The sequence below is a fragment of the Geotrypetes seraphini genome, chromosome 3, assembly GCF_902459505.1.
Source record: "Geotrypetes seraphini chromosome 3, aGeoSer1.1, whole genome shotgun sequence".
Lineage (NCBI taxonomy): Eukaryota > Metazoa > Chordata > Amphibia > Gymnophiona > Dermophiidae > Geotrypetes > Geotrypetes seraphini.
The window spans coordinates 40,403,284-40,416,670 of NC_047086.1; the positions used below are offsets into that span (position 1 = coordinate 40,403,284).

A 13,387-nucleotide genomic window follows, 5' to 3' on the forward strand; every position below is an offset into this window, starting at 1 on the left:
TCCAAGGTTATAAAACTAAAGAAATAGACTGTGAATGTCAGCAACTCAGAACAGTAGGGACTTAGGGAAGGGAAAATGCAGTCATTTAGGTTGTAGGCTTCTATGGAGCACCCACAAGCTTGTTAGAAACTCAAAGTAGCTTTTCAGGAAAGTTAAGTCAGGTGCAGCCAGCTGTAGATATAACTGTGAAGTGATTAGTTCTGTAGAAATGGAACAGCATCCCAAAATAATTGATATGTTACATGATGAAATAAGCAGTCAAAAGTGCACATTGAATAATTCCATAACAAGGCAAAAGACAATTGAAAAAAGAGAGAAAAAGCTAGGTTGGAGATCATGTTATTGGAAAAAGAATTCAGAATTTATCTGAGGTCTGTAGAATTCAATTCACATTCTATACTGCACCACTGGGCTATAAGAGGAGAATGACTGAACATAGATGTGATTAAATTCTGAATTAAAATACCGAATGGCTCACCCAAGTATGATAAACTGTCCTGGTGCTGGAAGATTAAGCTGTATGGAATCTTTCAGGAGGCTAAGCAGGGATGCCCAACTATCTACCAGGTTAGAGACTGGAATCCTGTAAGAAGCCAGCATAAAACATCAATAAATCCCACAAAGAAAGCAGAGTAAAGAATGCATCTACACAACATAAGATACTGAATTGAAAACACAGATTATTAGTCCATTTAGATCAACTGAAAGAAGTATGGGAGAGGAGGGGGGAAGACCATTAACAATGTCCAAAGTTATGCCATGGTCAGACTGATTCATGCTTCATGACTTTGTTGAAAGATATAAGAATTTATTCAAATAAGTTTGCTATGTTAGCTTGCATTTTTTTAGATGGTATTATAGGTTAACAAATGTGATATGACTGGAAGATTAGATTTTTACCTTTGATAATCTTCTTTCTGTTAGTTCCTGTAGGATTCCATACTCTAGGTCAGTGATGGCTAACCTTTTTGAGCCCGAGTGCCCAAACTGCCGCACAAAACCAAAGAATTTCCTCAAAGTGCCAGCACGTCAATTAAACCTTAATAACAAGATTTTAGTATCTAAAAACTCTTTATAAAGTTGCCTGAACTATGTAACATCATTTTTAAAGGTTGGAATCTTTGTATTGTCAGAGAATCAATTTGATTCACAATCCTTTGGTTTTCATTTCAATTTATTGGCAATTTATAATGTTTTAATGATTTCATTCATGGGCCGAATACACACATACTTTTCTCTGTCGCCGCACTCTTTGACCAAAAGATTTGTAAGCCTGCAACCACGTCAAGGTAGACTCTTTCAGCAGCTCCCCTCCCTCCCCCTTACCTTTGTGGCCAAGTCAAAATGATCTACCAACAATAAAATTTTAAAAACACAAAGCACGCTGTACGCAGAGAAAATGTTAATTATCATTTATATTCCGCGGGTTTTCAAAGAGGTCAAGGCAGATGACTTTATGCAATGTCACCTCAGTAACAACTATACAAAAATAGACAAATATTCCCCCTCCCTTTTTACTAAACCTCGATAGTGGTTTTTAGCGCAGGGACCTGCGCTGAATGCCCCACGCTGCTCTTGAAGCTCATGGGCTCCCTGCGCTAAAAAACGCTAATGCGGTTTAGTAAAAGAGGGCCATAGTGCAAAATATAGACAGCATATATAAATTCTCAAAACGGACACATTTTGATCACTAAATTGAAAATAAAATCATTTTCCTACCTTTGGTAATTTCATCAGTCTCTGGTTGCATTTTATTCTTCTGACTGTGCATCCAATATTTCCCTTTTTTCAGCCTCCTGTATGCTTTCTCTCCTCCAGACCTCATTCCCTCCCCAAACTTTTTCTTTGTTTCACCCTGCCCCCTTCTTTCTTTTTCTCTCTCTCCATACCCCTTTCATTCTGTATGTCTGTCTTTCTCTCTCTCTCTCCGTGCCCCATTTTTCTTTGTTTCACCCAGCCCTCTTTCTTTTTTTTTTTTTTTGGCTCCCTGTTCCCCCCTTTCTTTCTTTCTCCTTGCCCTCCCCTATGCCACCACCATTGGGAAAATGCTGCCACCGCCACTGGGGAATAGGCTGCCACTGCCGCTATCGGGAACAGGCCGGCGCCGAGTTCGCCCTGCTTCTCTTCCTCACGGGGCCGACCAACTCTCGCCACTCGACGTCAATTCTAACATCGGAGAGGACGTTCTGGGCCAGCCAGGCAGCGATTGGCTGGCCCAGAACGTCCTCTCCGACATCAGAATTGACGCGGGTGGCGAGAGTTGGTCGGCCCCACAGGGAAAAGCAGGGAGAACTTGGCACCGGCCTGTTCCCAATGGCGGCGGTGGCACTCAAGTGGCTAAAGAGACGCAGTTTGCCAGCCTAGGGAGAACACTGGAGGGTGGCCAGCTGTGCACCCCCTTGGGGCGTAAAACCGGGGCAGACCGCCCCCACCCCCACCTTGGTATGCCACTGTCTGTACCTCACTCCCTCCCTATGACCAAAAATTCTCCTTTCTTCTATTCCCCGTGTACACAACCATCTCTTTCCCTCCCTTCCTCTCTCCTAAGTCCTTGCCTTCTGTGTCCAAAAACACATTCCCTCCCCCACCTCAGCATCTCTTTCCCTCCCTTCCTCTCTCCCAAGTCCATGCCTTCTGTGTCCAAACACACATTCCCTCCCCCACCTCAGCATCTATTTCCCTCCCTTCCTCTCTCCCAAGTCCATGCCTTGTGTCCAAAAACCCATTCCCTCCCCCACCTCAGCATCTCTTTCCCTCCCTTCCTCTCTCCCAAGTTCATGCCTTGTGTCCAAAAACCCATTCCCTCCCCCACCTCAGCATCTATTTCCCTCCCTTCCTCTCTCCCAAGTCCATGCCTTCTGTGTCCAAAAACCCATTCCCTCCCCCACCTCAGCATCTCTTTCCCTCCCTTCCTCTCTCCCAAGTTCATGCTTTCTGTGTCCAAAAACCCATTCCCTCCCCCACCTCAGAATCTCTTTCTTTCCCTCCCTTCCTCTCTCCCAAGTTCATGCCTTCTGTGTCCAAAAACCCATTCCCTCCCCCACTTCAGCATCTCTTTCCCTCCCTTCCTTTCTCCCAAGTTCATGCCTTGTGTCCAAAATGCACTCCCTCCCCCTTTTGTGTTCCCCGTTTGTCTCCCAGCCCATCTTAGCAACTTTCTCAGCAAAATGTAGCTCGAGCCGCGTAGGCTTGTCTTCTATTTCCTGCCTGTCCCGCCGCGCACACATAGCCGATCGGAAATCTTCCCCGACTTCAGCGCTGACGTCGGAGGGCGGGCTTTGCTTAAGCCCTCCCTCCGACGTCAGCGCTGACATCGGGGAAGATTTCCGATCGGCTGTGTGAGCGGCAGGGCAGTCGGAGTAGAAGATGAGCCTCACGGCTCAAGTTATATTTAACCCCGCGGGTCCCCCATCGTCCCCGTTCAGCTCTCTCTCTTGTGCACCCCCTGGTAGTACTGCCCTGATGGCGGCCCTGCGCGTGCCAGCTGCAAGGCCTTCGCGTGCCACAGTTGGCACGCGTGCCATAGGTTCGCCATCGCTGCTCTAGGTGTTCAATCCCTTCCCGCAATCTGGGAGTTGCAGAAATCCAAACACGTCAGATTCAGAATCAGCATAGAACTCTTCTGGGGAAGGCTGTGTCTGTGTCTACCCCGGGTGACTAGATGGATGTCCAGACTCAGAGCATGAGTTTCAAGGTATAGGACCTGACCAGTACATTGGGGGGGGGGGCATCCTCCCCCGATGGGTTGGAGAGGAACCTTGCCTCTTCCAAGGCTGATGTTGATCCCCTTCTAGGTGTTGATGACACGAAGGTAACAGACAGGGCACGGTCTTCCAGGATCACATAGGCTGAAGCCTTAGTCAGCCTTGACACCTTTGGAGCCTCAGGATCGTGTCAGGTCAAGATTCACTCCAGCTCCCCCTGTAGCATGCCCTGGAACTGTTCCTGAGAAGCAGGCATTGGTAAAGTGGCTTGCATTGGTTCAGGGAAAGCTTGTGAAGATACAGGTACCGAATCGGAAGGCTGGTACCAGCGATCAAGAGACTGATGCATCAGTATTGACACCACAGAGGAGGGGGGATATGATCCTCACAGCACCAATGAATCTTAGGTCCGCTGATAATCTGAGGCCCCTGGCAATTTGTTTCAAAGAGAACCAGCGTTGCTGCTTCTTCACTTTTGCTCAATGAACAACATCAAGGTCCCTTGGTGCTGATGAGAATGTTGTTGAATCCAGGTGCATCCTCGGAGAAAAGTCCGATGCTGACTGGCCCAAGACCCTACCGGTGCCTGATACTGAGGTAGGAGGAGACCTCCTCAATGCCGGTGCACCCCAAGAGTCCAATGCAGCTCTTCCAGCCATAGGAACTGAGGCCAATATCTTAGAAGCACCAAAAAAGTCTCTTGTTTTGATTTAATAATGTTATATATCGGCTAATACTGAAAATTTAAAGTGGTTAACAGCTCTAAACAAAATAATACAAAGTTTTCAGTGTAAAAAAAAATTATAAAATTGTTCCCGTCTTTTCCACATTTTTAAACAGAGAACACGATTAAAGGCTTTATGGTCAAGGCCTATGCATACAACAAAAAGAAGTCCAACAGGAAAAAATCCCACAAAAAACATAACAGTTAGAAAAAGTGGGATTGGACCAAGGTCTTTCCTAGTAAGGACGAGTCAAAGGAAATAAATCAACAGCATAAATTTATTGTATGGATGCACAAAGATGTCGACCTGACATGGCATCGTGCTTTGGCGTGTGATAAGCCTGCCATAGGGGTCAGAAACACACATCCAGTGTTATCTGATGATGATCCTGTGCCATGATGGAAACTGCCGGAGTTGGTCCAAGGTCTTCACAGTAGACCACATTAATGTCAGGAATGCACCTCCCTCCAGTGACTCAAAGTGGCTGCGTTCTACCAGTTACCATGACTCCCTCCAGCTTTTCCTCAGCCTAGGCATAACAGATGCCAACTTTGTTGGCCAGTTACAGAGATTACTCTGCTGCATTTAGAGCATCACTTGAATCACTGATTTTTCTGAGACATCAAGAGAAAAATAGCTGATGCAAAACCAAATAGTTCAATTGTGAGAGATGAAATAAAATCTCTTCAATAAAAACAGAAAAATTCCTTACCAATGCCTAAGTGAGCCTCAGGAACTGCTAAAAAGAATGAAGGCAACAAATTTGCCAGAAAAAATAAAAAAAATTAAGGAACATAAGTACAAAGGGCAAGGGAGAAACCCAGTGCTGAGAAACTAACACCCCCAGGCCTAAGATTCAAATCAGGACTGCACAGACTTAAGACCTCTACCATCTGCTGGATACTGAGGACACACCGGCTCTAGAACAACTGCACAGCCCTCTTATAGATTACTTGCAAGTCAGTTGTTCTTAGTCACAATCTGTAGGTAGATGTGCATAACCCATTCATCTGTGCTAGTCTGGAGGAAAGCTATAGAACTTTATTAATTTTTCTTCCATGTCAATTTTGGTGTTTAGATGTGAAAGTAGGTTTAACAAACATCTCTAACCAGTGACCTGGAGAATCTTTGGTGTAGCCCTAAATATCTTGGAGCCCTTGCTTCAGGACAAGGAGGCCTCACATACATTCCCACACAAAAACTCCAAAGCACTATGCTCCACTAACTCCACTCGGAAGTACTCCCCACCTATTTAACCTCCAACCACTCATCCATACCTCTACCTATCAGCTAGCACCCCATGGTGGGTTAAATGGCTGCATAAGGGTAAGAGTAATGCATTTAAGAACATAAGAATAGCCTTACTGGGTCAGACCAATGGTCCATCAAGCCCAGTAGCCCATTCTCACAGTGGCCAAATCCAGGTCACTAGTACCTGGCCAAAACCCAAAGAGTAGCAACATTCCAGGCTACCAATCCAGGGCAAGCAGAGGCTTCCTCATGTCTTTAATAACAGACTATGGACTTTTCCTCCAGAAATTTGTCCAGACCTTTCTTAAAACTAGCTACGCTAGCTACTCTTACAAAAACCTCTGGCAACGCGTTCCAAAGCTTAACTAATCTCTGAATGAAAAAATATTTCCTCTTATTGGTTTTAAAAGTATTTCCCTGCAGTTTCATTGAGTGTCTCCTAGTCTTTGTAATTTTTGATGGAGTGAAAAATCAATCCACTTGTACCTGTTCTACTCCACTCAGGATTCTGTAGACTTCAATCCTATCTCCCCCTCAACTGTCTCTTTTCCAAGCTGTAGAGCCCTAACCTTTTTAGTCTTTCCTCATATGAGGAGTTCCATTCCCTTTATCATCTTGGTCACTCTTCTTTAATATACTGCGTTTCTGCGTTACAAACAAAGCAATTTACATATTATAAAGAAATTCTTTCTCTATCCCTAGTGGGCCCACAATCTAAGTTGTTGTACTTGAGGCAATGAAGAGTTAAGTAACTTGCCTAGGGTCACAAAGAGTTGCAAAGTTGGTGAGAAGATAGGTGGGGACAGAGAGTAGAAAGTAGTTGTGGAAGTTGGGTCCTTAAGTTGGGAATCCCATATCCAGAGATCTCGACGTTGGGAATCTTGGGTCTTTGGTGACTGAATTTAATTGTAACTCTCATACCTGTTCATTAATCATTAAGAACCAGTTCAACTGAAAAGGATTAAAAATATCATTTCTTTCCCATATCTCAGGTATTCTTTGCTACCCATTTTGGCTTACCTTTGAATGTAGGCATAGAAATACTGCAGCATGCAGACTTCCAGTGAAAGATGTTTCTGAAAAACAGACAAAGATTGTTCCACTAGCAATTAAGTCCCCACCTAGGTCTTTCCAGTAATCCAAAATGAGAAAGCAGCATAGTCTTACACATACATAGTTTTACACATAATTAAGAATAAAGCACATTTTAATAATTATGAAAAACCTCTGCCAGCACCTTCCATACTCCTATATGTTGTGACTTGTTAAAAACACTTGCTTTCCAATTGTATTTTCCCTCAACTGGCTTTCATTGGGGAATCAACACATACAATTTCTAATATCTCCCCTAAGCTTTTTCACTCCATCCCTATCATACAGGCATTCTAGGGCTGAGAGAGGAAGACTGTTTCTAAAGTTAGTTTCTAGATCAGAGTTTCACAAACCTGTCCTGTCGGCTCCACATGCAGCTAGGTTTTCAGCATATCCACAAGCAATCACGCGAGATACATCTACATATGGAGAAATTAGTTCTTACCTGCTACTTTCTTTTTCTAGAATTCCCGCTAAAACAGTCCAACTGAGTGGATTGTGCTCCAATGCAAGCAGATATTAAGACAGAGAGAACATTAGAATGTTCCCCAGTGGCGTCACCACATGGTGCAGCTAAGTCACCTGTCAATATTCTAATGTCAAAGCTAGAAATGCTTGAAAAAAATGATCACCACTAATTTAAACCGGAAAAAGAGAAGGAACCTGATAGTCCCCAGATCATAATCTCCAGTAGGACAAGGCACTCCCCTCTGAAGGAACAAAAAACACTGAATAAAATAATAAAATGGAGAAAGCAGTACAAACATACTCCTGCTGGCACGCATGCAAAAGGGAAAAACTGTGGGTAGAGCTAGAGAGCACAGTGAAGTACAGAAGAAGCACAGAGAAAAAAATCCAGAGTGCATTAAAAAAAAATAATTAAATTTATATAACATAACATAAAAATATTAACTTCTAGACCACATAACCTTGCAGATCTATGCGGTTTACAAAAGATTACCGTATTTTCACGCATATAACGCGCGCGCTATATGTGGTTTTTACAAACCGCACATAACCTTGCGCGTTATACACGTGAGCGCGTTGTACAAAATTTTTTTTTACATAGTTCCCCCCCCCCCGACGTCCGATTCACCCCCCCCCCCGCAGGACCGCTCGCACGCACCCCCACCCTGAAGGACCGCTCGCACCCCCACAGCCTCCCGCCCCCCCCATCATGTAGAAGCTCCTACCGGAGTCCTGCTGCTTCCTGTTGGCGGTCCCGGCCCTTCTGTGAGCCCTGCGCTTGCGCTGCTTCTTCCGGCGGTCCCGCCCTTTCTCTGACGTCAAGCCCTCTTGCCCCCCCGACTCCCCGACACGATCGGGGCAAAAGGGAGCCCAAGCCCTCTTGCCCCGCCGACTCCCCAACTCCCCGACAATATCGGGCCAGGAGGGAACCCAAACCCTCCTGGCCCCGGAGACCCCCAACCCCCACCCCGCACTACATTACGGGCAGGAGGGATCCCAGGCCCTCCTGCCCTCGACGCAAACCCCCTTCCCCCCAACGACTGCCCCCCCCCAAGAACCTCCGACCGCCCCCCCAGCCAACCCGCAACCCCCCTGGCCGACCCCCACGACACCCCCACCCCCCTTCCCCGTACTTTTGTGTAGTTGACCGGACAGACGGGAGCCAAACCCGCCTGTCCGGCAGGCAGCCAACGACGGAATGAGGCCGGATTGGCCCATCCGTCCCAAAGCTCCGCCTACTGGTGGGGCCTAAGGCGCCTGGGCCAATCAGAATAGGCCCTGGAGCCTTAGGTCCCTCCTGGGGGCGGGGCCTTGGGCACATGGTCGGCGGGGCAAGAGGGCTTGATGTCAGGAAAAGGGCGGGACCGCCGGAAGCAGCAGCGCAGGCGCAGGGCTCACAGAAGGGCCGGGACCGCCAAGAGGAAGCAACAGGACTCCGGTAGGAGCTTCTACATGATGGGAGGGAGGGGTCGGGAGGCTGTGGGGGTACGAGCGGTCCTTCAGGGTGGGGGTGCGAGTGCGTGTGAGCGGTCCTTCGGGGTGGGGGTGCGGGTGCTTGCGAGTGGTCCTTCGGGGTGGGGGTGCGAGCGGTCCTGCGGGGTGGGGGTGCGAGTGCGTGTGAGCGGTCCTTCGGGGTGGGGGTGCGGGTGCGTGCGAGTGGTCCTTCGGGGTGGGGGTGCGAGCGGTCCTGCTGGGGGGGGGTGAATCGGATGTCGGGGGGGGCATCAGGCTTTCAGGGTGGGGACAGGACTTCAAGGGGGAGAGGAGAGTCGGGGCGGGCGAAAGGAGAGTCGGGGTCTCAAGAGGAGAGTCGTGGCGGGCGAAAGGAGAGTCGGTCGGCGACGGGAGAGTCGGGCAGCATGCGCGGTATACGGGTGTGCGCGGTATATAAAAATTTATTTACATAAATTTTGGTTTCCCGCACGCTCTACCCGTGTGCGCGTTTTACACGGGTGCGCGTTATCTACGTGAAAATACGGTACATCTACTTACAACCGAGCAATCATCATGGAATTTAATTACCCAAAAATCTAGAGAACAAGTACGTTTTCAAACGTTTTCTAAATTCCAGATATGAGAAAGACATAAGAGGTAGTTGTTTAGATTCTTTGTCCCAACTGGCAGCCTGATATGAAAGCATTGTTTGAACTAACAACCCTTCATCAATGGAAAAACAAAAAAAGGGGGTGGGAGCTATCCCTCCCCCCCCCCAACCCTTGACTGATAGGAGTAAACTTTCAAGTTTAAACTTGGATATCTCTTCTGAATGGGAAAGTCCAATTAGTTGAAGATATAGGCTCAGCAGCAATGTGCAAGACAAGTTGATTTAATTTAATTTAAAAATTAGTTTGCTTTTTCTTTTACTCACCGGCCCCGGCAGCCGCACCTGAACTGAGCAGAGGGAAGGAAGTGTGGGAGCGCACTCCGCCCCTTTCCCCCGACGTTCCACCACTGAGCCAGTTAAAAGGCTCAAAACCCAATGGCGCACAGCCATTCGGCGCGCCATCGAAGGCCCACGTCAAAGGCGCCTTAGCGAGCGCCTTTGCGAAACGACCAAGAAGCGACCTTAACCAAATTCAAGTCCTCCTAACCATCCCTCACGAAGACACCATCCAACACCAGCCACCCACAACACCACAAACCAACCTCTCCATCACCGACTAGCAACAAGACAGAAAAGAAAAAGAACATCCTCAACACTTCCATTACCCCCACTACCGCTACCACGATGAAAATGACACCACAAAAATATCAAGCTATCCTACTGATTACCCTACTCCTAACCAACCAGAAGATAACAGCAAACATCTCACCCATACCAACCATATCCATCTCCAAGGGAACCATCCAACCTACCAGACAACTCTCAATAGATAATATCACAAACTATCAGACCCACACCTACCAATCCACCATACATACTACAAGAAGATCGACCAACCCTTGCAAGACCAATACACAACCATGCCTAAGATCACTCATCTATCCCAAAATAACTCGGATCACACAAACAGCCTACATCACTCTCAATTGTGCATATGTGAATATCAGATCCATAGGCCCCAAGACAGAACATCCTAAGCACAGCAACCCTAGATGAACTAGCCCCGGAACAATCCAAAACAAGAATACATAGAAAGTCCGACAAATGGTTTGACAATGAACTACTCAAACTCAAAAGAAAATGCAGACAACTAGAAAGAAAATGGAGAAAAAGTAGCCAAGATTCCACAAAAGCAGAATGGAAAATACTTCACCAAAATTACAAACAAAAGCTGAAAGAAAAAAGAAAGACATACTACACAAAGCAAATAGGAGAAGGATCCCAAGACACAAAAAAGATATTCCAGTTACTAAAAGTACTCACAGACACCTCACCATATCTGACCACCGCATTAGCCACATTCTTCAAAAATAAGATCGCTAACATCAGATCCACGTTCAATGATACACCGACTCACCTAGAAGAAATCTCAACTTCTCCTACAGAAAAAGAATCGATAGCAGCAGACAGAACTTGGTCCCACTTCTCACCTATACAATGGTCAGACTTCAATAAACTATATAACAAATACAGTCATGCAGCCTGCGAACTTAATCACTGCCCACCATAACTTCTGAAAACCTCCAGTACGCTATTTCGCATTCTGCTCCTACAATGGATATAAACCCTACTCACCGACGGCCATTTCCCACAAAACCTCAGCGAAATCATCATAACTCCAATCCTAAAAGACCCCAAGGGAGCAACAGACCAACCATCTAACTATAGACTTATAGCCTCAATCCCACTATATTTTAAACTAATGGAAGGCCTAGTAGCTAAAGCCCTAAACATTTACCTAGATTACTACAACTTACTCCACCCCACGGTATCCGGCTTCAGAACCAACTACAGCACGGAAACCCTACTAGGAACACTCATGGACATAGCGAGACAATACCTCTGCACTGGAAAAAAAAATGATGATCATACAACTAGACCTCTCTGCAGCCTTTGATCTAGTAGACCACGACATCCTCTTGCAAACTCTAGATGCAATAGGAATTACAGGAAAATTTCTAACATGGTTTAAAGGATTCCTACAATCCAGAACTTAGAGTAAAAACAAACAAAGAAAAATCGGATCCTTGGTCCAACCCATGTGGAGTGCCACAAGGATCTCCCCTATCTCCCATACTTTTCAACCTATACATTGCCACCCTAAGCTCCTACCTAGATAAACTAGGCATTACCTCTTACAGTTACGCAGATGATATCACTATACTCATCTCCTTCGACCAACTTGAACCTTCCATGACAGGCACAATACACGGAACACTTGAAACAGTAGCAACATGGATGAAAGAACACAAACTAAAACTTAACCCGGACAAAACAAACTTCATCCTCCCTGAAAACTGCAAATCCCCAACCTTGACAAACATAGAAATTAACTCGATCTCTTACCCCATTCAGCCCACACTAAAACTCCTCAGAGTGCTGATAGACAGAGGTTGTACCATGCAACCACAAATGAACAAAATTATAAAAACATCATTCGCCACTATGAGAAACCTTAGACAAGTCAGAAAATTCTTCGACAGAAAACAATTCCAATTTGTGGTTCAATCCCTAATCCAAGGCCTAATAGATTACTGCAACATTCTATATTTCCCCTGCCCAACAACAAAGATGAAACAACTCCAAACAATACAAAACACAGCCCTAAAACTTATCTACTCATTGAAAAAATACGACCACATCACGGAGGCCTACCATGATTCACACTGGCTCCCAATACAAGCCAGAATACACTTCAAATTCCTTTACCTACTATTCAAAGCTATAAACGGAAACACCCCATTCCACCTCAATCAGACACAGGAGAACTCACACAATATTCGCACACCCGCCAACCAAAAATGTCAAACAAAGAAAAATATATGACAACCTTCTGGCAACCAGAGCAGCAAAACTGGACCGATAACTCACCAATCTTCTGACTTCAACCACAGACTACAAAACTTTCAAAAAAGAAACAAAAACCTTACTCTTCAAAAAACACATAAAACCAATATAACTTTACCAATAAAGTTCCAAACTCCATCGGCATTACCAATCTACTCCTTAGCAAATTAGAAAATGTTCCTATGTAGTAACCTTATGTATTAAGATCAAATCAATTCTTATGTAATCCGCCTTGAACTGCAAGGTAAAGGCGGAATAGAAGTCACTAATGTAATGTAATATAGCCCAGTCTCCTAAGGCCATAGAATCTCAATTTTCTGTAATCCCTCCCCCAATTGTAGTTTCAACCTCTTTGAGGATTCATTTTCTGAAACTAGGGAGATATCTTTGAAAGATATAATGTTAGCCATTAAAACAATGGATAAAACATTGCATGAAAATTTACACAGTTTCAGCAAGTTTACTGAAGGTACTTCAGTTAAACTGGCTGAACAAGATACAAGATTAATGGCTTTGGAAAATTCAATGGGAAAAATGGAAAACCAAATTCAAGTTTGCCAGTCAGTACAGGCTTTGGCCATTAAAGATAACTTAGTAATACATTCTAAGCTGGAAAATATTTCTATATCAGCTAATTTAAGGCTATTGAATTTTCCACAGACACATTTTCTTTCTCCCAGAAAGTGATGGCAAACTGGAATGCTCTTCCGGAGGCTGTTATAGGAGAAAACACCCTCCAGGGATTCAAGATAAAGTTAGACAAGTTCCTGCTGAACGCAGGTAAAGCTAGGCTCGGTTAGGGCACAGGTCTTTAAACCAAGGGCCGCCACATGAGTGGACTGCTAGGCACGATGGACCACTGGTCTGACCCAGCAGCGGTGACTCTTAAATTCTTATATCTAACAGATATCTTGAAAATTAATATGGAAGATAAGGAGATCCTTAATGTGCATTATGTACCTCAGGCAATTAAAGAAACAAGGCAGGAAGGGGACTTAGATGTCTTGAATTCTCCTGATAGTTTGGATCTTACAACTTTTTTGGAAAATATGCAATCAATTATTTCAAAAAGATCCAGTTTATTAGTGACAATGGCATCTATGGATGAAAAGAGGAAACTTATGAAAGCATATTTCCCCAAAAAAGCAATGTTATTTTATGGTCATAGTGTATCGGTTTTCCCAGATATATCAAGA

General features: G+C 45.2%; 1 protein-coding gene across 4 annotated transcripts in view; it reads right to left on the reverse strand.

Moving 5' to 3' along the window:
* The window catches only part of DOP1A (DOP1 leucine zipper like protein A), a 284,642-nt gene that overhangs the window by 73,429 nt on the left and 197,826 nt on the right, over positions 1-13,387 (reverse strand). For all 4 annotated transcript variants that reach the window (XM_033937929.1, XM_033937930.1, XM_033937928.1 and 1 more), the window contains 2 exons: positions 6,701-6,756; positions 479-583 (listed from right to left, as the gene is read on the reverse strand). In XM_033937929.1, coding sequence (XP_033793820.1) covers positions 479-583; positions 6,701-6,756 — 161 coding nt within the window. The remainder of the gene's footprint in view (positions 1-478; positions 584-6,700; positions 6,757-13,387) is intronic.